At 40.2% G+C, this 26,846-nt stretch overlaps 2 protein-coding genes and 1 long non-coding RNA gene across 8 annotated transcripts in view; all 3 read left to right on the forward strand.

Moving 5' to 3' along the window:
• LOC309706775 (transcriptional repressor scratch 1-like) overlaps nucleotides 1–26,846 on the forward strand; it is a 409,990-nt gene that overhangs the window by 363,986 nt on the left and 19,158 nt on the right. Inside the window, exon 1 of one of the 4 annotated variants that reach the window (XM_082533608.1) lies at nucleotides 19,898–19,913. The exons of 1 other annotated variant lie outside the window; for it this stretch is intronic. The gene's annotated coding sequence lies outside the window, so the exon portion shown is untranslated. Of the gene's footprint in view, nucleotides 1–19,897; nucleotides 19,914–23,887; nucleotides 23,901–26,596; nucleotides 26,613–26,846 lie in introns of those variants that run through there. 2 more of the 4 variants (XM_082533609.1, XM_082533610.1) reach the window with 2 other exon arrangements.
• Nucleotides 1,765–5,280, forward strand: LOC309705961. 3 transcript variants are annotated; one of them, XR_014276644.1, is made up of 5 exons: nucleotides 1,765–1,825; nucleotides 2,364–2,410; nucleotides 2,780–2,872; nucleotides 3,506–3,639; nucleotides 4,621–5,280. It is a non-coding gene; the product is annotated as an uncharacterized lncRNA (long non-coding RNA). The 3 variants fall into 3 exon arrangements; XR_014276645.1 differs by lacking the exon at nucleotides 4,621–5,280 and having other exon boundaries at nucleotides 3,506–4,342; XR_014276646.1 differs by lacking the exon at nucleotides 4,621–5,280 and having other exon boundaries at nucleotides 1,776–1,825; nucleotides 2,222–2,410; nucleotides 3,506–4,342.
• ube2v1 (ubiquitin-conjugating enzyme E2 variant 1) lies at nucleotides 11,132–17,804 on the forward strand. Its single transcript, XM_082533624.1, has 4 exons — nucleotides 11,132–11,227; nucleotides 11,964–12,112; nucleotides 14,188–14,313; nucleotides 16,362–17,804. The coding sequence occupies exons 1-4, from the start codon at nucleotides 11,209–11,211 to the stop codon at nucleotides 16,506–16,508; spliced, it is 441 nt and encodes a 146-aa protein (XP_082389750.1). The 5' UTR covers nucleotides 11,132–11,208; the 3' UTR covers nucleotides 16,509–17,804.

A 26,846-nucleotide genomic window follows, 5' to 3' on the forward strand; every position in this document is an offset into this window, starting at 1 on the left:
GTTTACAAAATGCTATAAAATTAATATATATTAAGAATAATTTCCACTTTTTTGGACTTGATTTTTTAGATTAGCACCGGTCCTAGTCATGAAAACCAAAACATAATTCAAATTCAGATATTATACCCTTTGAAAAGCGTAGTAATAATATTATGTATTATTACTACGCTTTTGGGGGAAAATAGTAATAAAGTTCAGATTTTTTAGCATATGAATGATGCAGGTCATCATTGCAGGTCAGTAACAGTAACAGTAATAATGATTTATTTTTACTTTATTATTATTTTTTTCTTTGGGGAGGGGATAAATGACCAAAAAGAAAATCACAAAAGGTGTGTTATTGGCCAGAAAAGCAATTTAATGACCAAATAACCACTGAAATGACCAATAAAATGATCAAAATGTATATTCCACTATGTGTGTTCTTCTGTGTGCATCCTCATTAGCAGCAAGATGTACTAACCACAGTAGAGTGGTTTTTATAGGCACACTTTCTACACCTGGTACAAGGGGCTGCTGTTACAATCCTGGAGGTGCGCCTTTTGCACCTTCTTCTCATTTCGTTGGTGGGGTGTGGGTCACACTCTGGTTCAGACTAATGTATCTTGAGATCAATGGCAGAAGTGGCTGAGAATCAGGGACAAGTGTGTCTTGCAGTTGTTGAGGTCACCAGCATGTGTCCCAGCTCTCCCAGCATCACTCTTCATTTGTAGGTTGTAGAGGACTCCCCCACTTCAGTGAAGTTGTTTCCGGTGGGACAAAGGCATCGTATCCCAAGACATCCAGGAGATTGGAGAAAAGAGCCATCAGCCATCAGTTAGTTTTCCTTCTACAACTCGAGGTGCCAACACCCTCTAAGTTATCCAAGCAATATTTGTGCCTATTGTAGTCCAGGATTGCTTCTTGCTTTCACGCATCCTTTATTCCCCATCACTGACTGCTGGTTCCTTGTGTGTTGCTGTCAAAAGAAGCACATTCCTCCGTTGCTTTGGCATGTGGGATATCGCTGTGGTAGTTTTGGTGAAGCCAAAGACAGACAACAAAATCTTCCTCTGTTGCAACTGGAGGAGCTGGGGAGGAAGCTCTGGGTTGTTTCCCCTGTGCCAGTTTTCATCTGAGGAGTTACTCTGCCAAGGTGACCAAAGGAAAGACGTTGTCCTCGGAGCTCCTCCGTCAGTTGGAGTCTGAACCCCTTTCCCTTCTTTACTTCCTGAGAACTTCCAGTGTTGTCATCCAACATGCTATGTATTGCTTTATTCTGGTTTAGGCTCACATCTCCACTTCATCTATAATCCTCCAATCCTCACACCTTGGCCTCCCGTGCAGCTTTGTAAGGGTGCACAGCAGCTAAAAGATCTCCTTTGTTATAAAAAAAAGTCAAAAGTAGATCTCAGGCTGCTAATGCATGAAACTGCATACAGGCTGAGCCCTGGTTTGATACCAGTGGGCACTGGATTGTAGAGCAGTCTCTCTTCAGTGGTTTTCCTTTCATGAGGGATCCACTCAGTCACTCTCCTCGGTCTCAGAAAATGCTCCTACACTCAAAAAAGTGAAATTTGGTGGTTATTGCATTTACAAGACTCTAACATGTAATTTGAACACAATGAATTTATGTTTCTAAGGTGAACGTAATAAAATCATATAAGATCTACAAGAAATTTACCAACTTAGCGCCTCTTAAATTTATTCTTGTTGATATGACATGATAAAATCTAACAAGAGTGGTTAGCTGCCTTAAAGACTCCCGATATCACAAGATCACGTGAGATTCTAAACAACAAGAGGCAGGAAAGCACATGGTTTGCTTCACGGTCATCTTGGAAAGGTAAGAGTGAATCTATCTTTATCCATCTTGATGAAAATACTTTTTGCACAAAGGTATCATTAGTTTGTCGATTCTTTTCAGTTCTATTTATTCACATTTGTTTTTTTGTTTTTTTTTTAAAAAAATATCTGTTTGTTTATGCCATTCTAGCTAGCTAACACGTTAGTGCAAGAATATAGCACAATGTCATGCTAGCACGATAGCCTAATATGAAAGACTTAGCTACTCCAAATATAGATATTGTTTATAACTTAACCTCTGCACATAAGCTAGTTTGGCTCTACCACAGAGACTGTTGTGATAAATTTACATTTTACGTGTGGGTTGTTGAAATTTGTAAGTTTGTAAGTTGCAACTGATGGACAGTGGTTTATTTAACAATTTATGTGTTTTTAGTACACTGAGGAGGAAAGACAAAACATGAACAGATATGTTTTCCTGTTTTTTAATTTTTTTGAAATTAAATATTTTTCTACTTAATAAACTTGGAGACTTGCAGTTCCCTCCTGTAAAGATAATAAATGTTTAATCTTATCAGGTGGTGAAAGGTCTGGAGAGCTGGCAGGCCAGTTCATCAAATTCATGGTGAGCTAATATTTTTCTTAAAAATTATCACATTCCCATGTTAAAAATGTAATATATTCATTTGTAAGTGACATATAGTTTTGAGACCAAGAAAACATTGCATTCTGATTTTATGTACACATCATCTAAACTTTCTTGAATTGGGGGTATGGCATGATTAAATTAATACACAAATTACAAAACAATATTAAAATGACAGACTTGTCTAAAATGCATAAATACTATTTGAAAAGATTAAGACTGTAAAACAATAGCCTCTGTATTTCTCAAATTCCTGGTAATTCAACTAATAGTTCTTTAATCCCACTGCTAGGTCGTTGAGATGGATTTCCGTATATATTTGTTTTTTTCCCCCCTCTGTGTATAAAGACTGATGCTGTTGAAATCAGAAGAGAATACATCGCCAAAGGTCTTTGCGTGTACCTGAATGAAGATCCTGAGAAGCTGGTGAAGAATTACCTGGTATGTTAACTTGCCTGTATCCTTAACTAAGGAGATGATCAAAGATAAGCTTGAACTACATACAAAAAGTTTCAGGGGATGGGGTTTTCCTATAAATTACCGGTGGCTGTAAAAAATACCTTTTAAAATAGGAAAAGTAAGAGCTTTAAGTTTCTCACTGGATACTACACACACCATTCTTGAGTGTTTTATACTATCATTATTATAATATCATTATAATAACCTCATTCATACACACATTCATACAAGATTTTTATGTAACATTTACACTTCAATGGATGTATCAGGAGCAACTTGGGGTTCAGTATGTTACCCATTGATAGTTTTAGTATCAGATTAGAGAAGCCAGGGATTAAACCAGTAGACAACTTGCTCTACCTCCTGTGCCACAGTCACCCCTATCACAAGATTTTGAAAGACAGGACATTGTTGAGGTATTGAATGAACTTCTCATGAGTCAGGAAAAATATCGGGCAGTCATTTTTGATTACATTTACATTATTATAAGGCTTGAATGAATAAAGCTTTTAGGTATTTTACATTAATGTAAAACAGATATTTACTTTTAAAACTGTTTGCAATGGACATTAGTGAGAAATCATTATCTTTTTTTTGTTTGTTTTATTGTCACAGGAAGTTGATAAAAAGCATCGCCACTGCCATAGCAGAGACAGTCTTTGGAATCTGTGTCTTTCGATCAGAGGGTGCGGAGCCTGGCGATGACCCTCAGGATGTTGTGATTGTTCTAGAGGGGGTGGAAGTGATGGGTGAGTTGGGCAATGTAGTTTTTGCAGTGACAATGTTGCTTGGTCTGGTCTATTCACTGAACCTGAGCTACCCTCTGGAACTCAGGTACACCTTTGAGGTCCTGCACAAGATTCTTATGGAATTAGATGCACACGAACTATCCAACAGCACACAAAGTACAGGTTCTCAAAACACTATTTTCTCGTTGAGAAATGTTCCCATTACAACAGCTACACCATGTATCTGGACCATGAACCTAAAATAATTGCAGATATTTTCTTTTTTGAAAGTGCATCTGTTGACCTTCAAAGTAGTTGTATTGGTCATCACCTGCTTCAGCCATTCATTGTTGTTAAAAAATTGTTTTAACAGGTTAACTTTCCACTTTGTCCACTACTTTTTTTCTGTTATGTAACTTGTACTTGCATTTCATGTATTCTTTATACATTATGTGAAATTTGCTATAAATTCAATAAATTGGAGAAAACAAAAAGATGTGTATGACAAATTTTTATTTACCTTTTAGATGTAATAGTGAAATGTATGTTAACCAGACTCTAGACTTTGTTAAATGCTCCAAAAAATTACTCTTTAAATTAACTTAAAATAATCATGGAAAGAATTTCCACGTGATTAAATTGCTTTCTATTAGCATTAAAGACTTGTGTTGGAATAACTTAATTTGTATGAGTTGGTTCAACTCAATTAACTTAAGCTGGGACCAAATTTGGTAAATTAGTTGGAGAAAACCTACTGAATTGAGTTCGAACAAAACTCTTTAAGTTGGATCAACACTATTAAAATATATTGGATCAAAATGCAGTAAATACGTTGATTCATCAATCTTTAATTAAGTTGGTCCAACTTGAGTGCATTAAGTTGGAGTAACAGAATTGCATAATGCTAAAATAAAGCAATTTAATCACGTGGAAATTCTTTCCATGATTTTTTTATGTTCATTTAAAGAGTTATTTTTTTGAGTGTATGTTCTTTTCCATCAGCTGCTCGGCCTCCACCTCCATGCCCCCCAACCCCAATCTTCCCCCAAAGAAGAGGATTCAGGCACTGGCTAGTACTCTTCATCAGTGGTGATGCAGTCAGCTTCTTTGGAGATTGTCCCCTCATCTTCTGGAGAGGAAGTTTCTTCATCTTGGGCAGATGACTTTTCTTCAAGGACAGATGACTGCTGCTGTCCTTGCTCTCTGACCAGATCATATAGGCAGTGCTTGAAGCAGTGATGACCTTCTTGCCATACAGCCAGAATAAATGATCTGGAAGCTGTTAGGCTTACTTACAGCAGTAGCTCTGTCTGCACCTGCAGAAACTCCAGGACACGTTTACAAACTGTGTTTGTTGTTGTTTGCGCTCCAGCTGCAGCTGCAGGTTTGAACTCTGTAAAATGTCCTGTGATTGGGTTGTTTTTGTTTTTGTTTCTAGAGTTGATATTTTGGGTATGGTATCTTTTTATGAAAAATACAAGAGTAAAACTGCTTTTAACATGTTCTTCAAAGCTGAGTTTGACTGGGAACCTCAAAGCTCAATATCCTGCATCCACAGAAATTCACTGCAGCCTATGTAATGTTTGAATTTATTCCAGTCTATCTTGCAAATACATGTTTGTGCTGCAATGTCATGCACAAACACAAACTATTAGATCCTTAAGATCAAACCTATGTCAAAATTGTTTCATTATTTTGGTCTATTGGAGTGTGGTAAGCCATCAAAGGCCGCTACTAGAAACTAGGAATGTTACATGAAATCGCTTGTTTGGCCAAAAATGGGTAAATGATGTAATTTGGTAAAAAAACATTAAAAACTACAATTTTCATGTGTTGAGTTTAGAATGAAAGCAATTTTACCTAAATTGCATGATATAGTGTATATGGTGTATAGTGAATATTATTGATATTATTAAGGAGCTGATGTTGAAAATTAAAAAATCTGAAAGAAATACACACCTTTGGGAAGTTTCATTCCACTTGCATTAACAGAACGAAAATGGTTGAAAAAAGAAAAGTGAAGTGGCCACAAATGGCCAGGATAGAGCCCAGAGGGTTAAGCAATATTTGCACATCAATAACATTTGCACACAAGAGGTTTAATTATTTATTGAATATTTATTGAGTATTTTAACAATTCGCAGGTAGCCTTTGTTCCAGGTCCTGCACAGCTGCTCCTCATCAAGAAATGTAGTGGTTGTCTGTGAGAAGGAAAGAATTGTCACTGGGAGCAAATAAGGTTTACCATTTAGGAGAACTTAGGCAAATGTGTCACATGTCTTTTCTGTGTCCTCTCCAGGGTGTTTGGGCAAATGTTAAGGTGTAAGGGTAAAGTGTAGAATATTTCATCTAAAATATTTAATTGTATGAAAATGGTCAAATGTATGTATATATTTATTTAATTAAATGTTGGTGTATTGTAGAATGTTGGTGGAAGGTTGGCATTTGGAGTTTGTGCTGTGAGAAGGCTTGACATGCCAGTAATTGTCATAGCCTCAGAGCTATATGGGCTAAATGCTTCCACCATACTGTACCATTCAACACAGCAACTTCAGTGACTACAGACAGCCTTTCCAAACTAACTTTCACGAGTCCTTCCTCCAAACTTTCAACATGTCTATCAGACTCCATTCTAACTAAACTGACCATGGATAGACTCGTCATTAATTCATTGTTCAATTTTAAATATGATTAATTTATAGCAGGACATGTACTCCATGCTGGCTGCTCCTAGTTAAAAAGCTTTTGCTTGAACCGGCTAAGCTTCAGTCAGAAATGGCACTAGTGAAGGCTACAAATGACTTTTGTGGGGTGATTAAGCTCTTCGGGCTGTGATGCTCTGTTCTCCATACAGCCAAAGACATGTTTTCTACCACAAGGTCTTCTTTGTGTTGTGCTTTTTAAAAACATAACTCTTGCACAGCTTTTAATTCCACTTTTCAGTTTTTATGCATGAGTTATTGTTTTTGTTCTTCTAGTTTCTGTATTGAATTTCATTCAGACTTAAACTTTTATTCTGTTTCATATTTCAATATTCTTTCTTTTATTTCATTTCATGTAGTGCTGCTTTTAATTCCACTATGATATGATGTCTATTGGCTGGTAGTTATGGGTCTGGTAATGCCATGGCTTTTGTGTGTAAAGCAGTATTCCTATATTTCTGGTATTAAGTAAAGGATCTGAGTACTCCCTGATGACGGTGGAAGAAAATGCTGTGGACACATTGCTCCAAAGTAGGTGGTCTGATTAGTTGAGATCTCATGTTATTAAGGCTATAGGATGAGATTTACACTATTTTCACACTGAAACTAATCAGTGAAACTAATGATTTATTATCTTTCTCACCAATTTATTCAACTGTTTCCTTAAATTCCACTCACAGAACACTTTGGTAAAAAGAAGTCCTGAAAACTGTTTGACTAAAGTGGATTCTGCCAGTGCCTCAGCAACAGAGAAATGAAGTAAAAGAAAAGGGCTGAGACAAGTTGGAACGTGTCCTAATGTACTCCTGCAGACCACGAAGTGTTTAGTTTAAATGCACCATAAAACGGTGTGTTATTGTTGGACTGCTGTTACCTTTTAAGTTAACACTTTGGTCTGTGTAGATATTTGTGTAGACTGTGTGAAGGTTTCCGAGCACAAGCCTGTATTCATAACAGGATGACAGAGAAATGAGATGGAAAAGTGGGAAAGCAGAGTGTGAATGAGCACGCCTGTCGGTCAAGAGCAACACATTGCATTCACATCCGTGTGAAAAACACTGAGCCATTCATCTCCAAGTTTTACTCTCTCTGTGTCTTTCACACACACACACACACACACACACACACACACACACACACACACACACACACACACACACACAGGCTCTGCTCTGAAAGCCACTTGTCCTTAGAGAGGAAAGAGGAGCTCGGTGGCTGCCTATGATGGGGGATGGAGGACTGATTGGGAGACTGGCTGGTAGGCAGTGCATGACTGGGGGAGGTGTGGGTAGGCGTGGAGCAGAGAACAACCTTCCCCCATCCCCAGTATGTTCATTACTACATACCCAAATATGTGACTCGCTGTCCAGTCTCATCTCTATTGTGACTGATGGGAACAAAAATTCAGAATATAAGTAGCTGAGAGAGAGAAAGAGAGAGTGAACTCCTACAGGCTTGAATCTTTTACATGAAAGAACATGCACTGTTTCCATCCTTACTTCTGCAACGGGTAAAACGTCACCTTTACTTTCTGCCTAGGGATAATTCCTCTTGTGCACCTGCCTACAAGAAAATGAAGATGTACACAACCCTTTACAGTAAACAACTGAGCTTTACCACAATTCTACCAAATTCGACTCGATTTAAGAAAGAAGAAGATGGTATTATCAACGATTTTCTGGAAATGTAAACCATGAACACTTAAACAACTGCAATTTTGCTGGTAAAAAGTATTCAAATTCAGTGAAGCACTGAATAAAAAACAGAAAAAGTAATAACCAATGTTCCCTCTAATTTTTCACGTGTCTGAGCGAACACACAAACTCCCTGAGCGGTCCCTTGGACCACTGTGAGAAACAGCAGGCATGTGCACTGTGGTCACGCCAGCATCCAAGCTACATGGTTTATTAAAATAATCTGATTACAGTATTTACATTTATGTTAGACTACTTTTAATTAACTGCTTTAGCCCACTTACAATGAAAATGTAAAAAAATCTTGTTCATGACCTGTGTAGCATGTTAACTAAATAAATAAATAAAAATAAAAATAAATAAATATATATATATATATATATATATATATATATATATATATATATATATATATATATATATATATATATATATATATATATATATATATATATATATATATATATATATATATATATGACCAATGTTGGGTAATTAATTATATAGTTACTTCTTCAAAAAAGTAACTGAGTTATGCAAACAAAGTTTTTTGCAGCTGTTTACCTAAAAATGCAGCCAAGGCGTTTTTATTAAACAAACATTTCAAACTATTTACAGAACAATCAGCTGTTCTGCATCAAATCTGATGCCACACAAATTATTTGTTCACTCCAAAAAATAATTTCTGTCCACTATGAGATGAAGGAGAACAACAGCCTGATACCTGCAGGCCTGACAGCAGCAGATGTATCACTGCTGTAACACCTGTAACACTCAGCAGTTGCCTCATTGTTCTGACACACACAACAACACTATTGACTACACTACACACTAACTACACACTAACTACACAAGATTTGCGCTAAACCTCGCAAATCTCTCACATCTCAAAACACAGCTGTCACTCCTAAAACTTCCCCCCTTCCTAAACAACTAAAGGCCATGCTGCCATATCAGTTTTTGATTGGTCCACATGGTACATTTTTCCACCAATAGGAAAGGGTGGAGTTTTTTGGTTTTGTTTTTGCTCACAGGCTTTCGAGCGTTTTCCTTATAAAACGCTGTTTTTACCGTTTCTTCCCGCAGTAAATATAAACAGCGATAGTATTCAGGAAGAAAACCAAACATTGCAGATATTTTTATCATAACTCTGGTTTTGCGTGGCCGATCAACACAATTTAAAAACTGGTATAAAGTCCACACTTTTTCCGTCAATTGTTCCGTCTGTCCTGCTCACATCTCCAGTGGTTGTACACGTTGTCATTAACGTGGCTTCACTCCACATCAGCCGCTTTGCTCGCTAAAACACCGGTGTTGGCGCATAAAGACGCTGTCATAGCCTGTCAACGATGTGGAATAGCTGCGTATATATTGGCTGGACTATGGGATAAGGTGGCATCGTTCTAATCCCGTACGGGAGCAGCCAGTCACTTTCTGACTAACACTGCAAAACGGAACATTGGTAATAATCCCTTTGGATGGTGTGATCACAGACTATGTGTAAATGATGCACATAGTCAACATACCATGCTGCTGAATGTGAAGTCCTGCTTTAAAGTTACAACTTTAATGTTACAGTGTTGTACATTGTACACTGTCACAGTACATTAAAGCTAATGCTATGTCCTCATCAGACATGACTGACTGTAGTTTCACTCACCAAGAGTCAGAGGTGCAGCTCAGTAATTATAATCACTGAAGTGATGCCTAGCATTGAGCTTGGCTATAGCCATTGCTGTTGGCATTAACTGTCAGTTATGAGGCCAAACCCTTACTATTCCAGAGTTGAAGAAGGAAAGCAAAACTATTTTTGTACCAGACTGTAAACTTGTTTTTTTCTTAAGTAAAGTTAGAAATGTTAAAATAATAACTCAAGATTAGATTTTGTGATGGTCCTTGGCTTTGAGATTTATATCTGAAGTTTTGTTATTCAATGTTGTATTTGATTCCCGTTGTTGCTTCTCAGTGCTGACCTAAAACTCATTGTCAGGTATCAGGTTGATAAGGTGGACTTGTTGGTAATAGTGCAGCTGTATCTGGATAAATCATGTGCTGTATTTGAGTCTCAGTCCTCATGACGTCACACAGACTGCAAAGTGATTTCCATCAGAAAACTTGTCACTTATATTAAAAACATTTTCCTTCACCCTCCTCTCGCGGATCTGAATTGTTTTGCTATTTTCAGACAGAAACACATGCACTTACTTTTTCTTATTGTAGTTAGTAGGCCTACACCACCCTCTCCCTCATGTACTCTCTTTGGGTCTGCTTTTTGAGATACTAATTTACTGGGTATGAAGTGACCGGCTGGATCTTTGCATATAGATTATATCGTACTGTGAGTAAATCCCCCTGCCACTGGCATCACAATCATTTGTAGTAATTAAACCATATCTACCCCTCAACCCATAAAACTAAATGCATCTTTTTATTTTTCATATTTACCAGCTGGATATGTTCCAGTGTGAATCAATGAATCGAGGTCATAATGTTGATTTAGAGAGTGTATATACATTTATGGTTGTGTGATGTTCAACTATAGTCCATCAGCCCGTTGTTGAAAATTAAAATATATTTTAGCAGATTATGGTCTGAAGTGGAAAATGAAATTACAACACCGTGTACATGTAGCTTTGCCAGTTGTGTAGATCATTTTCATAAATGGTCCGTTGCTATGAATTATAGGACCACATTTTCCCCTCTCCTTTCATAAAGAACGGTATCCTGTGCTAACCGCTCTAAAGATGTTCTGGGGCAAGAAAATGTGAACTTAAGACTATTCCGCAAGTTTACATTGGCGATATTGTACCAGTAGATGGCGATGTCGCATACGAATTAGACACCGGTGTCGGTGGCGTGAGCTATTCCGATATTGTACCAATATTATTTATATTGTTCCAAGACAAATCAAATGTGAGTTCAGCTCGTGTTCTGGCCTTCAAATAAATAAAAATAAATAAAATAAAAGTGTCGATTAGTTCTTAAAAAATATTTGTCGTGAACAAGTTATTAAAGAGGCAGTGTTAGAAAGCTAGTTTATGTCGATGCTTTTTAAGGTAAGGAGTAAAATAATAACATTAATAACAATAATAACAACAATAATAATCATAATAATACATTTCAATTATTTTTCGGGCGGGCATGCGCAAGCGATATTTAACATACGTACGCGCTTCCGTAAAGCAGTGACAAAGATGGCAGTCGCCGGACAAGGTAAACCGACAGTTTACGTGCTATATTGTCGTGATTTGCAGTTAGAGCGAAAATGCCCAGCTTCCCATTTAGCACCAGAGTAGATGAACGGTTCCTAAGCGTATCGCTGTAGTGATATTTTGTTTGTAACTGGACTTTGGTGGCAAGAAAATGCTGTTACTAACGCTGGTTAGTTAGCTAAAGGACTCGCTAATTTGGCCCACGGTCCCTGAGCGTTACTCTGCCGCCTGCAACACCCACACTATATCGTTTTGTAATCATCGGGGGTCTCTCTAGTGAAAACAATCAAGTTTTCATCCCAGGTGGCATTTATAGGGTCTACTATGACGTTTTTGTGGTAATAGTTGAGGTGACGCCCGTAGCTAGCTTGATGTGTAGCTAGATAAGTATTTTGCTCGGCGCTAGCTGTAAGCTCAGTCACCGGAGACACAACATTCCGGAAGAAGCGCTTGAAAACACAGCGTTACAAACAAAATGAAGCAATTGTCTCTGTTTACTCAACGCGTCGAGCTTCTGTATTTGATTACATTTAATTTTATTCAGATCAGTGTAGTTTTGTTTCTCCTTCATTCTGGTTATGTTGTGTTGAAAAATTTGACCAGATTGATTGAAACTAAGCTAAGCAGTATAATTTATTTTTTTCCTTTCTAAAAGAAATCAGTGGGTTATCCTGCGTCGTGTCATGGCACAGAAGTCGCCTAATTGTCATTTGTTTTGTGTGTCTATGTTTGTAAAGGCGTCAAAGTTCCCCGCAGCTTTCGGCTGCTGGAGGAACTGGAGGAAGGTCAGAAGGGAGTTGGAGACGGTACAGTGAGCTGGGGCCTTGCAGATGATGACGACATGATGCTAACTCACTGGAATGGCATGATCATTGGCCCTGCCAAGGTGAGCCACGTCAAGCACCTGCTCTAACACTTCAGTATGTAATACTGATCTTCTTCAGTCGGCCACTGGGCTTTCTGCCTTGGAAGCTGACTAAAAGGGGGTTTCTTTTTAAACATCACAAGACAATAAAATGCAAACCACACGGTAAAGATTCTGTTTGACCATGTGGCTGTGCTGCTCACAAGCAGAGATTTCACGAGCCGATATGATTTGTTGAAGCTGTGTTTGTCACACCCTTGTGTCAGCAGGAAGATTATTAATTCAACAAGATATAATGTGCATGAAGGTGAGGCAGGAAAAAGTCAAATATTAGAAAAGCCAACTTTGAAAACCTTAACAAGTTGTAAGCCATACATGCAGCTTTACAGTGCCGTGTTTCTGTGTGGAGAGAAACAGCACTGTAAAGCTGGTACTTGGATGAGCCTTTTTTTTTTTTTTTTTTTTAATTTTATTTTATTAGAAGCCATATTCACACACACATTCCCGTAGCTCTTATTTCTAACTATCACACACTCACTCTCACTCCAGTGGATGCATTGGGGACAATTTGAAGTTTGGTAATGTTCGGTGTTGCCCAGGGAGACTGACATACAGCCAAGGAAGGAAACATTGATTTTCCAATTGGAGCATACTCAGCATCTCACTTATTCCAAACACAGTGGGTTGAGTTGATGCCAGAGAGCTCTATTTTGGTTTCATCTGACTACAGCACTTTCTCCCAAGCCTTCTCTCAATTATTTAGATGTTCAAAAGCGTCTTACCTTTGAAGGTCTTTTTCCCCAGTCCAACCTCGTGCAGCTCTATAATCTTGTCTCTGACATCCTTTAACAGCTTTTCGGTGTTGTCCATGATAGTGGAGAGGTTGGAATGGAAGTCATTGATTCTGTGGACAGGTGCGCTTTACAAACATAACGAGTTGGGTCCAAAAAAAGAGGTGAATGTGGAGCTGCCTAAAAAGTGTTACTCTCCTTACATTTCTATGTCAAAATGGCCATCTTTACAGCATACCTGTTTATAGCTGTGTTAAGCAGTGTTGACCACTGTATAAATTAGAGGTGGTTGTTTTGATTGACTGATGTCCTGACACAGGGAACTCGAGCTAATCGTGGTCTAGTAATTCACCTCTTGTAGTCCAACCTCTCGACTTTGTGTTGTTGTTGCCTTCTACAGCATTTTAAAGAAATTGTCTGATAAATAATAGAAGTCCATGCTTCAGTTTTGGTGAGTGATATTCCAGTATTTTATGTGATTTTACTAAATGGCACTAATTAGCAGAAATGTGTGTCTGTGAGTGCAGTTTGCTAGCTGTAGCTGCTGAATTAGCACTCTAGCTGCTTGTCCACATATAGTCATTTCTGAAACAGTAGTTACCCAGTGAATGTTCCCTGAGTAACTGAGCCTCAGGTTTTGGAAACTCTGTGTGCTGAAAGTTGGAATACGCATTTTTATTTATTTATTTTTGTTATGAGCATTTGTTTTAGGGGCTTGTGCTGCCTTTGGTTGCACCTCCATGCTTTATTTTGCCCCCCAGAGAGGTGTGATGATGTGTGTGGTTGACAATAACGAGAAGTCTGAACTAGTTAGCTTGCATTTTTTCCAGCACTGTTTATGGCAGCCTTGCTGGTTTACCACAGCATATTCAAATGTTGGTAAAGTGTGACTCCTGTGTGCCAAGTTTTTCTTTTCAGCGATTTCACCTCTACTGCTGATGGCTTATAGACAATGTAAACAAACATAAACTTTAAAAAGAGCTGCTGTCAGCGTTGAACCTTATTTGATTTCATCTATGTCTCTGCACCTTTATCAGCACGTCCTCACTAAAGCTTTGTAGTGACAGATTTAATATAAATGTTTATTTTTTGAGCCGAATTCTTTTATCAGGCTTTGTAAAGCATGCAATATGTTTTTTTTCTTCTTCTCACAGTAGTCTCACGGTTCAGAAAGAGAATAAAAAGTTAAATGGGCTCTAATGTCAGCAGTTGTTAATTCCAGAGAACTGGTGACAGTAGAGCTTATTAGAGTTTGTTAGACTTTGATTCTTTGAGCTAACCAGTCTTCTGTTCTTTTCATTGCAGACTGTCTATGAAGGCAGGATCTACAGTCTGAAAATAGACTGTGGATCCAAATACCCTGAGCATCCTCCTCATGTCCGCTTTGTGAACAAGATAAACCTAAGTGGTGTGAACAGCTCAAACGGTCTGGTAAGTATCCCTGCAGATATTCTTGACTGAGTTATAATATTCACTCACACGTTTTTCTTGGTAGGATTCTGAACTGTAAATGACTTGTGCAGTAAAAACATAATTAACCAACAAATAGTCTGCTCCTGGTTGTAGCTGCTGCTGCTGTAGGTATAACATATGGCTCGAGTCTCAGGAGTAGTAGGAAGTAGGTAGACTCAACAGTTTTCTGCTTTTGTGCTGCGCGGTTATGCAGTTCAATAAAATATTTCACTTCCAGTGAAATAAAATAATTATCATGTTGAATTCTGTTGCACAAAGGTGCTTATTCTGTCTTTCATTATAAAGCTAGCATGACTTTTAGCTTTTTAGAAGGGCTCCTGTGTCTCTACAGAGAACTCAAAAACTCACTCGCTGTTTAGTTTGAGCAGATGGAACTCGAGGAATTTCAGGGGAAAAAGTTGGAAAACTTGCATTTGTATCTCATTTGACTCTGGACTCTGCGGTCCAGGGTATAATTGGCAGTTTTTGAGTTCTTTTGATTTTACCTCTATATTCCACCTTTAAAACTGTTCACTTTGCCCTGTTTGGTATCATTCTTTTCAGCACAACCTCACGTCTGAATTTACACTTATGTTGTCATTTTGACATACTGCATTGACACAATTGATCAATCTAAAATCAGACAAAAAACATAAAATCCAGGTAGGAAAAAAGTTTTATTTTTTACTGTAACAACCACAAACATGTTTAACGAATCATTTTTATAACTTGAAATCCAAATGTAAATAGTAAATTTTAAAAACCTGTGCACACGTTTTGCAAACAACAGTTATTTGCAGCTATTTACCTGGTATTAAAAAAATAATAAAAATTATGATGGGGGAAAAATTATGAATGTTTATAAATGAACTTTTTGCAGATGCAGGCTTGATGAATCCTCAGTCTGAAACTGGGATTTGGACGTGACACGTAATAGACTACACGTTTGTCTATGACAACAACAACAGACGTTATTTATATAGCACATTTAAAAACCAGTGGTGTACCAAAGTGCTTAACATGCAAGAGGGTAAGATGAAGTAACAGGGGAGGATGAAGGCTATGTCAAAGTACCAACATGGTAGCAGGTTAAATGGCATTAAAAACACAGAAGCAAAAGAAATGCATATAAAAGCATAAAAGAACAATATATGTAAAGGATAAGACAGTCAAACATTAAAAAAAAAAAAAAAAGATTAAAAGTAGTTAAGAATAGACCGAAGATAGAAATAAGCATTTAACTAACAAACAATCATTAACTGGTAGAAAAGGCGAGGCTAAATAGGTGGGTTTTTTAACTGCGATTTGAAGGATTGAATGGAATCAGACTCGCGGACAGCGATGGGGAGGTTATTCCATAGATCAGGTGCAGCCAAGGCAAACGCTCGGTCACCTCTAGTCTTCAGCCGGGATCTCGGCTGTACCAAAAGTGACTGGGAAGATGATCTTAGTACTCTAGCAGGGGTGTATAATCTAAGTAGCTCAATGAGGTAGCTTGGAGCTATATTATTAATAATTCAGAAGGTGAGCAACAGGATTTTGAATTGAATGCGATACTTAATGGGAAGCCAATGCAGGTTGGCAAGGACAGGAGTGATAGAGACACGGCGTCCACTACCAGTAAGGAGATGAGCGGCCGCATTCTGAACAATTTGCAGTCTATGGAGAAGAGTCGAGTTCAGACCAAAGTAAAGGGAGTGACCAGCAATAGCTTAGCGGAGGCCAACTGGAGCAAACAGTGGCATCTGCTCAGTGTGTACGCAGGGTTTCTGGAAGGAAAGTTCTTACACCCAAAAGCTTTCAAATGGGTGTTACAAGATTTTGGTACTAATTAAATTCAAGGAGGGAAGAGGGAGACTGAGTCTAGGTAAGATGTGTTGTCCACTCTGAAACACCACATGGGATCAAGCATTCGGTCGTGACACCAGTTTCTGTCTATAATTGTCTTTTCTATGTAGATTGAACCAAGGGTCATTGGTTACTTAATAAAAAGCACCTCCACCATCCTTCTGCTCATTTCCCTTCAGGTCGACCTAAAGGCTGTGTCATCACTGTCCCGGTGGAAGAATTCCTACAACATCCGGGCAGTGCTGCAGGAGCTCAGACAGCACATGATGATGAAAGAAAACAACAGGCTCTCCCAACCACCTGAGGGCCAGGTGTACAACAACTGAAGTTCCTGCTGCTATTCATTACTCTCTGACACACACACACACACACACACACACACACACACACGTGCATGCATGCATACTACACAAGACTCTCTGCTCCCACTTCCTCCTTCGGGAGCCTTCCATTGGACGGAGAGAGGGATGTGCAGGTGAACCCAGATTCCTGACCTGGTGCCCAATCATTCTTTGAGGTTCACAGTGCAGACCAGACAATGCAAAACAAGAATACTGTACATCTTACTATAATGTTATTTTTTATGATCTTTGTGTTCTACATCCAGATTGTAAAATGACTTGAGTGTACCAATTATGTGTGTTTTCTGGGCTTTTCACATGTGGTGACAGTTAGTCCCTGATGTATGGGTATCTTGAGCCACTTTTCCATTCAAAGTACTTTAGTTCCAACGAATATTTTCAAGGTTCCTTCTTACTGTTGGTAGCTTATCATTCCAGTGTCAAGATTAGAGAAATGTAATCCACGAATGACTTTACAGCTATGATGCTGTGACAAAACAAAGGACTACAACGACAGTGAGCATGTCTTGCTGCTGCTGTTCACTGTGATTTAACACACCGTCAGTGTCAGTGCATTGAGTAAATGTTGGAAAAGAAAAGCAGCAACAGCGGCAAATCATGTTCAAAATGTCTATAATGGATTGAATGAAAAAACAAACCACTTCTGTAACCCCAGCTATAATAGCGCTCTTCATTTTTGGGATGCCTCAATACTTGAAAGATTTCCCTGAAATAGAAATAAAAATCTACCCTTTGCTTCTGCGATATCCCGATGATGTGAATTTGAGGGGCCTTCCTTAAACAAGTGTATATCTGGTACACACAATTAAACTGCTACTAGACATTCGTATCTATCAGCAGGGTACTGCTGGCTCATCACTCGTGTTCTCAGGCTTGTCTTCTGTGTGCCATAGTGCTTTGTGATGGTAATTAATTATTAGCAGCCCGTGGGATGAGGGAAAGGAAGGGTGGGGCGGGGGGGTCGACGCTGTGGGTGGGGTGCTTCGGGTCCTTGTGCTTTCCGTGTTTGGCACTTTTCCGGGATCGTCACTGTACCGTGGAACAGGAGCAGCTGTGATTGTTTTGTTTTTCCCTCCCGTTTTGGGTTGTTCACTTTCTGGGCTGACCTGTGTACATTCCATGGAGTTGTCTGCTCTCATTCAGTGATCACCCACTGAACACAATGTACTTGGATGTTTATTTTATAACGGGTTGAATCTAATCAGGGTTATGGTGACCTGTTGCATGGTTTTATTTGAATTAAACATTATTACTTTTCCACAGGCTTGTGTCGTCATTGTCCAAATGGAAGGTTTTGAAGAAAAAAAAATGGTAAATTGAAAATAATGATTCACTATTTTGATTATTTTGATTAAGCCACAGATGGATGAAAATTGATCAGATTCATACTACTCATCCTGATGACATGAGCAAATAAAGAGGAATTATTGTTGTTCACCTGAACATTTGCACTGTGTACTAAAGCTTTAGAACATGGTTCTTCAAATGGTGTCTTTGGTCTGTTTGAAATTTCTCAGTTATCTTAAGTATGGCCATATTTTATAGGAGAACACCCCCATGGGTATGGTAAAAGAAGCACTCAGCTCACATAATCAACTCTCCTCCTCAGAACATTCTTTTCTTTTTTGAGTATTTTTTTAAATACACGAGGGGTGACAATACCTCCAGTGTATGCGTAGATTATGAATACTGGTGTGTGGTGAACAAATACCAAAGACGCCACGTCCCAGTGGCCCCCAGGATTACAGGCCCATGGCACTGACCTCTCCCACATCATGAAGACCCTGGAAAGGCTCATCCTGGACCAGCTGCGACCCATAGTAAGACCACATCTGGATCCCCTCCATTTCGCTTATCAGGCTCGTCTTGGAACTGAGGACGCCATCCTCTACCTGCTCAGTCGTGTCTACACCCATCTGGACCAGCCGGCGAGCACTGTGAGGGTCATGTTTTTTGACTTTTCTAGTGCTTTCAACACCATCAGGCCGACCCTCCTGGGTGATAAGTTAGCAGCGATGCAGGTGGATGCTTCTCTGGTGTCCTGGATTGTTGATTACCTGACAGGAAGACCACAATATGTACGTCTCCCACAGTGTGTGTCTGACAAGGTGATCAGCAACACAGGGGCACCACAGGGAACTGTCCTCTCCCCCTTCCTCTTCACCCTCTACACCACAGACTTCACAGAGACCTGCCATCTTCAGAAGTTTTCTGATGACTCTGCGGTGGTTGGATGCATCAGCAGGGATGATGAGACAGAGTACCGGGCTGTGGTCGACTCCTTTGTCACGTGGTGTGAGCAGAATCATCTGCAGCTCAACGTGGCAAAGACCAAGGAACTGATCGTGGACTTCAGGAAGACCAGGAAACACTTGACCCCTGTTTCAATTCAGGGGGTCAGTGTTGACATTGTGGAGGACTATAAATACCTTGGAGTACACATTGACAATAAACTGGACTGGGCTAAAAACACCACAGCACTTTACAGGAAGGGCCAGAGTCGTCTCTATTTTTTGAGGCGACTGAGGTCCTTCAACATCTGCCAGAAAATGCTGAGGATTTTCTATGAGTCTGTTGTGGCCAGTGCGATCCTCTATGCTGTTGCATGCTGGGGGAGCAGGCTGAGGGTCGCAGATGCCAACAGACTTAATAAACTGATCTGTAAGGCCAGCAATGTTGTGGGGATGGAGCTGGACTCCCTCAAGGTGGTGTCGGAGAGGCGGATGCTGTCCAAGATAAAGACAATGTTGGATAACACCTCCCACCCACTCCATGACATGCTGGTCAGTCACAGGAGCACGTTTAGTGAGAGACTGAGATTACCCATGATGCACCACTGAACGACACAGGAAATATTTCCTGCCTGAGGCTCCCTGTACAACGCATCCACTTAACACACTGTTTGCTGCTACAACTACACATGTTTCTTTTTCAGCTATTTATTAATGAGTGACTTATATATATATATATATATATATATATATATATATATATATATATATATATATATATATTAGGGGTGCAACGATATTCGTATCGATATTGAACCGTTCGATACAGTGCTTTCGGTTCGGTACGCATATGTATCGAACAATACAACATTTGTAATTTATTTTATCAACTTTCCTTCTGACGATGCTGTCTGTGTTGAGCGCTCTGTGAATCTGTGTTCGACTACTCCGCCTAGGCTGCACTGTCGAGCGCAGATCCACTGAGCGCTCAACACAGACAGCATAGTCAGGAGGAAGAGCGCAGGGCAAGCTAGCGAGACAGAAGTTAAGCTCTCCTTGCAAGATGGACCTCCCCCACCCTCATTCAGATCTGGCGTTTGGAATTATTTTGGTTTTCATGTGACGTATGACCCTGAAGGTAAGCGAGTCATGGACTAAAGTAAAACAGTATGTTGGATGTGCCATGCAATGCTTAATTACATTGGTGTGAACTAGTGTGTTAGCGCAGTTAGCTCGTTAACGTGTTGGCCGTCTAGCCCCATGCACGGGGCGATCGGCGGTAGCTCGTTAACGGAGATTTGCCGTGTTGTGGCGTTAAGGTCATTTCAACGAGATTAACCTGAAAGCACTAGTGGGAACACAACGAATATGACTGCACATTTACGCCGACATCATCCTAGTGCAAAGACAAAAACAACAAGCATGCTACTAACTTTAGCCGAGTCATTTAGACAGCTGTTAGCACGTGATTCTCCTTATGCTGCTGAGAATATAGCCCAGAAGAAGCGGATAGTATAGCTTTTATTTTGGAAAGAGACATTTCTCTGTAATAAACTCTCTTTTCCAAAGATGAGTGATTCCGCAATCAGATACAGGGCTTGCAAAATCGCTAGCCCGACGTCCCGGAGCTAGCGATCTTTCCAGTCGGGCTACAAAAATCTCTCTGCCCTGCCCGTCGGGCTATTGTAGGAAAAATATATGTCAATGCTTTTGCATTCTTTCAGAAATGTAGCTGGGTAATTATGTCATTGGCATCGGTGAGCCACTGTCAATATGTGATCGTTGCACCCCTAATATATTAGGGGTGCAACGATACACAAAATTCACGGTTCGGTTCGGTTCGATACTTTGGTGTCACGGTTCGATATTTTTTCGATACAAAAAAATGTTCATGCCTTTTTAATTTGTCATTTATTAAAATTATAAATATATATTTTAACTCAAAAGTACAGTTTTTAAATTTAACCCTAACCCTTGTGCGCGTTTTTTATTTTGACAGCGAATGCGCACCTGCGGACCACTTATGTGCAGCCCTGGTTATTTAGCTTGTCATATTGCAGCCACAGAAATTCTTTTGTCCATGAAACCATAAAGCTGCACTTTCTTTTTGCCTTATAGTCTGATTTGTCATAACTTCTCCGTTTTGTGGTAAGCTTTTCTTTGGCTGTCACTTCTTCACCCCGACCTGTCTTATTTGGCTCAGCAGAACTAAAATATATATCCTGCTACTTTTACACACGGACTCACATAAGCTCAGCGATTCTCTGCGCGATCAACCTCTCACATGTTTAAGCTTGCTGCGGGAGATTTCACTTGTCATGTTTGCATAGTAAGCTAACGATTAATAAGACGATGTCAGAGGAATTGGTGCACAAATTATCATCACTCACAGATCAGTGCTGTCATTGCAAAGTGAAAGCAAAAAAACAAGCGCAAATTCAAACGCGATTTCAATATGTCACATATTGACAGTGGCTCACCGATGCCAATGACATAATTACCCAGCTACATTTCTGAAAGAATGCAAAAGCATTGACATATATTTTTCCTACAACAGCCCGACGGGCAGGGAAGAGAGATTTTTGTAGCCCGACTGGAAAGATTGCTAGCTCCGGGACGTCGGGCTAGCGATTTTGCAAGCCCTGTATCTGATTGAGGAATCACTCATCTTTGGAAAAGAGAGTTTATTACAGAGAAATGTCTCTTTCCAAAATAAAAGCTATACTATCCGCTTCTTCTGGGCTATATTCTCAGCAGCATAAGGAGAATCACGTGCTAACAGCTGTCTAAATGACTCGGCTAAAGTTAGTAGCATGCTTGTTGTTTTTGTCTTTGCACTAGGATGATGTCGGCGTAAATGTGCAGTCATATTCGTTGTGTTCCCACTAGTGCTTTCAGGTTAATCTCGTTGAAATGACCTTAACGCCACAACACGGCAAATCTCCGTTAACGAGCTACCGCCGATCGCCCCGTGCATGGGGCTAGACGGCCAACACGTTAACGAGCTAACTGCGCTAACACACTAGTTCCCACCCATGTAATTGAGCATTGCATGGCACATCCAACATACTGTTTTACTTTAGTCCATGACTCGCTTACCTTCAGGGTCATACGTCACATGAAAACCAAAATAATTCCAAACGCCAGATCTGAATGAGGGTGGGGGAGGTCCATCTTGCAAGGAGAGCTTAACTTCTGTCTCGCTAGCTTGCCCTGCGCTCTTCCTCCTGACTATGCTGTCTGTGTTGAGCGCTCAGTGGATCTGCGCTCGACAGTGCAGCCTAGGCGGAGTAGTCGAACGCAGATTCACTGAGCGCTCAACACAGACAGCATCGTCAGAAGGAAAGTTGATCAAATAAATTACAAATGTTGTATTGTTCGATACATATGCGTACCGAACCGAAAGCACTGTATCGAACGGTTCAATATCGATACGAATATCGTTGCACCCCTAATATATATATATATATATATATATATATATATATAAGGTTTGGAGGCCTATCTCCCCCTACCACCACTTCCCCTGCCAGTGGCGGACCCCCTCAGACATCGGTGCGTTGGTGGTTCTTTGTGTCCGGGGATGGGCGTCCAGGTACACACCGGCTCACTCTGATTCTGTTTCTGATATAAAATGTCAAAAAAATTACAGATCTGGGACTGTTATTCAGTCACTTGGGTTGTTGCTGTTTGGTTAGGTTTAGGCAGATTTGCCAATTGCTGGGTGAACGATAAAGTCTTTTGCAACATTTAACACATTAGAAGCTTTTCAATTTCCTGATTACCAAGGTAAGCATTCTGGAAGGTTTTAAAAGCACCATTTTCAGTCACTAGGTGCTTAGACACCACTCTACATTTAATCTTTAGTCATTAATCTATGACTTTCTTCCACTGTGTTTCTTCCTGTTAAAATCGAGTTTTTTCATTTCACTGTTACCAAGCTTTCTGTCACAGTCTGTCTATACTTTGTCCATGTGACCAGCAGACTTAGTTACATTTAATTAAATTATCTAATTTAGAAAACGTTTTTTAATCATACTACAATTTCATTATGCCTCCAAGCAGAGGTACTGTACACCAGAGGTGGCGAAGGTATAGATGTACTTTACTTAAGTAGAAGTACGGAAACCTTTAAGAAATACTTTGTGCAAAATTCTCTGGTAAAAGTTGAAGTACTGAAACACCTTCTTTACTCAAGTGAGATTTGGCAGGTTGGGAAAGCATAACATCGATTGTAGGGGCTAAATAATTTCTGTTGTGAGCACCCGCAGATTTTTGTGCTCTGATCAGCTGACATGTGCTGCTGCTCTGAGCTTTACTGCTCTTTGTACACTTACACAGCTGAATTCAACAAGATCTATCCTAGCATTTCATAATGTACCTTGGCCGATTTCCATCCCCTACACAAACCGTATGCTGTTTAAACCATCCATCCATTCATCTTCTTCCACTTATCCGGGGCCGGGTCGCGGGGGAGCCAGCCTAAGCAGAGAAGCCTACCTCCCTCTCCCCAGCCACCTCCTCCAGGTTGTCTGGGGGAACACCAACACATTCCGATAGATATAATCTCTCCAGTGTGTCCTGGGTCGGCCTTGGAACCTCCTCCCGGTGGGACATGCCCGGAACACTTCGCCCAGATACTCGAACCACCTCAACTGGCTCCTTTCGATGTGGAGGATCAGGGCTCTACTCTGAGCCCCTCCTGGATGGCTGAACTTCTCACCCTATCTCTAAGGGAGAGGACAGCCACCCTTCAGAGGAAGCTGATTTCCGCTGCTTGTATCCGTGATCTGGTTCTTTCGATCACTACCCACAGCTTGTGACCATAGGTGAGGGTAGGGACATAGATCAACCAGTAAATTGAGAGCTTCGCTTTTACACTCAGCTCTCTCTTCACCATTATGGACCAGTACAGCATCCGCGTCACTGCAGCTGCAGCACCAATTTGTCTGTCGATCTCCCACTCCCGCACTTCTCCCGTCACCCCGAGATACTTAAACTCCTCTACTTGGTGTAGGAACTCGTGTCTGACCTGGAGTGGGCACTCCACCTTTTTCCGGCTGAGGACCACGGCCTCAGATTTGGAGGTGCTGATTCTCATTCCCACCGCTTCACACTTCTTATTGTAAGTTAAAAGGGCTAGAGGCATTGATTTAACATTTTCATCTCCCGGAAATGGAAAATGCACAAAATCCTTAATGGTACAGTCTGTCATTTTTTGTGGTTATTTAAATTTAAATTTTTAATAAAAATAAATAAATAAATAAAACTAAAAGCAAAAACATGAAGGAAAGCAGCCATGCAACCAGCATCTGGATAAAACGTCGTCCTATTCCTCTTCACCTGGTCTGAAGTCAGGGCTCTTAACACATGAAAACCTGCATAAGCCTGCTTATTTATTCCTGATATGGTCATTTCATATTAGCAGATTAAACACGGGACCCTCCTGTCTAATAAGTTAAATAACAACAATAGCTGGTTATAAAATCACATTATGTCAGCTAATGTTAGGCTGGAGTGTCTAAAAAAAAATCACAGTTTGTTGATTAGATTCTCATGTTGTATCTATTGTGTGATCGTTTATTCACTGAGTGTTCCAGTCTAGCAATTTTAGATCCAATTCAAAGAAACGTAAACATAGAGTCATCCTACAGTCACTCCAGATGAATCAAAGCCAGAGTTGTTCGTCCTACAGCAGCAGGCGGAGCTAGGGCTATGCACTTGAATTGGGAGGAGTAAGAAAACAGATCTCAGTTGACTGTAATCTGTAATCTACTGGCATCTACCTGTGTTACTTTACACACTGTAACTTAATACCTTAATACCTTAACTTTCACAGGCATATGATATAATGTGAAAGTCACAGCAAACTACAGTTATTCCATTGTTTTATTCGTGCATTTGCCATATTTGGAGGGGCATTAGTCGTAAAAGTAAGCTGTTAGCCTAAGCTTTACGCTGGTGTGGGTCGCCACTGAGTGCTTGTCGTCAGTCGTTCTGTGCTAAACAGCAAGATGCTTTTCTGAGAGGAACCAGACACATCATTGTCGCTTAGCAGCTGTTGTTTCATTGCCACTTCTCTAGGAAACAGGACAAAGGGTGACACGTGACCTGAGTCTGTGGGGGAAAACACTGGTGAATGAGTCACAGTGGGTGATACAGCTGGGTGCCAGTCATTCTCTAATGTGCTATAGAAAGAGCTTTCAAGGAGAAGCAATCAACTAAATGCAGTGTTATATGTAATTAAATAACCTCACTGTCGTAGTTCACGCATTGGAAAGTGATCTTATATATTAACCCTCATTCAATCCACAGTGAATGAGGCTTCCACATTCAACCCCTCTATCAGCTGTAATGTCAGCTTGCTCAGTGTGTGCTGAGAATCTCTCAGTCACTCTGTTGTGATCTGCTGTGATCAGCTGGATCATTTTCATTCTAATATGGATAAAAAAAAATTACAGACTAAAACATGTAAAACACCCTATATGCAATAAACACCAGAATAAGGAGCTTTCAAATCAACCAAGCCCAGGACCATCTCCAATCTGCAACAAAATGTTATGGTAGAAAATCTGAATATTTATAAGAATAGAATAGAATAGAATTCCACTTTAATGCCATTGCACATGTCACAAGTACAAGGCAACGAAATGCAGTTTGCATCCATCCAGAAGTGCTTTAGCCATAATATAGATATATGACAAAATATATCTATATTATTGGTGATGTATGTTCTATTTCTGACAGAGCATTGCATTTCAGCCCTGTTTTTTGTTTCTATTGATTACTTGAAAAAAGACCAGGTAGGACTTTTCCAAGACATGCTTTTGCACTAATGTTCACACTTCCATAATGAGTGACAGAGAAACCCCAAATCATGACGTAGAGTGATACCAGTTTACTCACAAGACCACTGACCTCATCTGAACAGCAAATCCACATGCATAGAGTGCAATCAGCAAAATTAAAATAAATTGTACAAAAAGACCTAAAGGAGGATATCTTGACCTTGTGATATGTAGTGAACAGAGACAGTGCTGCCTAAAACATGAATTTAATCTCCCCTCTAGCTTTGAAGTGGTCCAGCTCTCGCCCTTCTTCGTTCCCCTAGTTAGTCCCTGATTATCGAATATATGCATTCACACATCATCCTAATAATTAATTCCACCGGCTTGATTACACTGCATTTGTTACATTCACATGTAAAGCGTAGTGTTCTAGTGATGGTGGTGGTGAGGTGAGTTCGTGCAGTTGTGGGAGCTGTCAGATGGTCACTGGCATACACACTCCCAGATGATCAGGTGTTCAGGCCTGAGTCAGGGTGCTGTGCAGGCGCCCATCTGCTTGCCAGGTTAACACCAGTTTCTCTCTCTCTCTCTCTCTCTCTCTCTCTCCCTCTCTCTCTCTCACACACACACACACACACACACACACACACACACACACACACACACACACACACACGTTGAGCAGGCTAATTACTAGGGGTGCAACGATATTCGTATCGATATTGAACCGTTCGATACAGTGCTTTCGGTTCGGTACGCATATGTATCGAACAATACAAAATTTGTAATTTATTTTATCAACTTTCCTTCTGATGATGCTGTCTGTGTTGAGCGCTCAGTGAATCTGAGTTCGACTACTCCGCCTAGGCTGCACTGTCGAGCGCAGATCCACTGAGCGCTCAACACAGACAGCATAGTCAGGAGGAAGAGCGCAGGGCAAGCTAGCGAGACAGAAGTTAAGCTCTCCTTGCAAGATGGACCTCCCCCACCCTCATTCAGATCTGGCGTTTGGAATTATTTTGGTTTTCATGTGGCGTATGACCCTGAAGGTAAGCGAGTCATGGACTAAAGTAAAACAGTATGTTGGATGTGCCACGCAATGCTTAATTACATGGGTGGGAACTAGTGTGTTAGCGCAGTTAGCTCGTTAACGTGTTGGCCGTCTAGCCCCATGCACGGGGCGATCGGCGGTAGCTCGTTAACGGAGATTTGCCGTGTTGTGGCGTTAAGGTCATTTCAACGAGATTAACCTGAAAGCACTAGTGGGAACACAACGAATATGA

Source organism: Aulonocara stuartgranti, assembly GCF_965226115.1.
Source record: "Aulonocara stuartgranti genome assembly, chromosome: 5".
NCBI lineage: Eukaryota > Metazoa > Chordata > Actinopteri > Cichliformes > Cichlidae > Aulonocara > Aulonocara stuartgranti.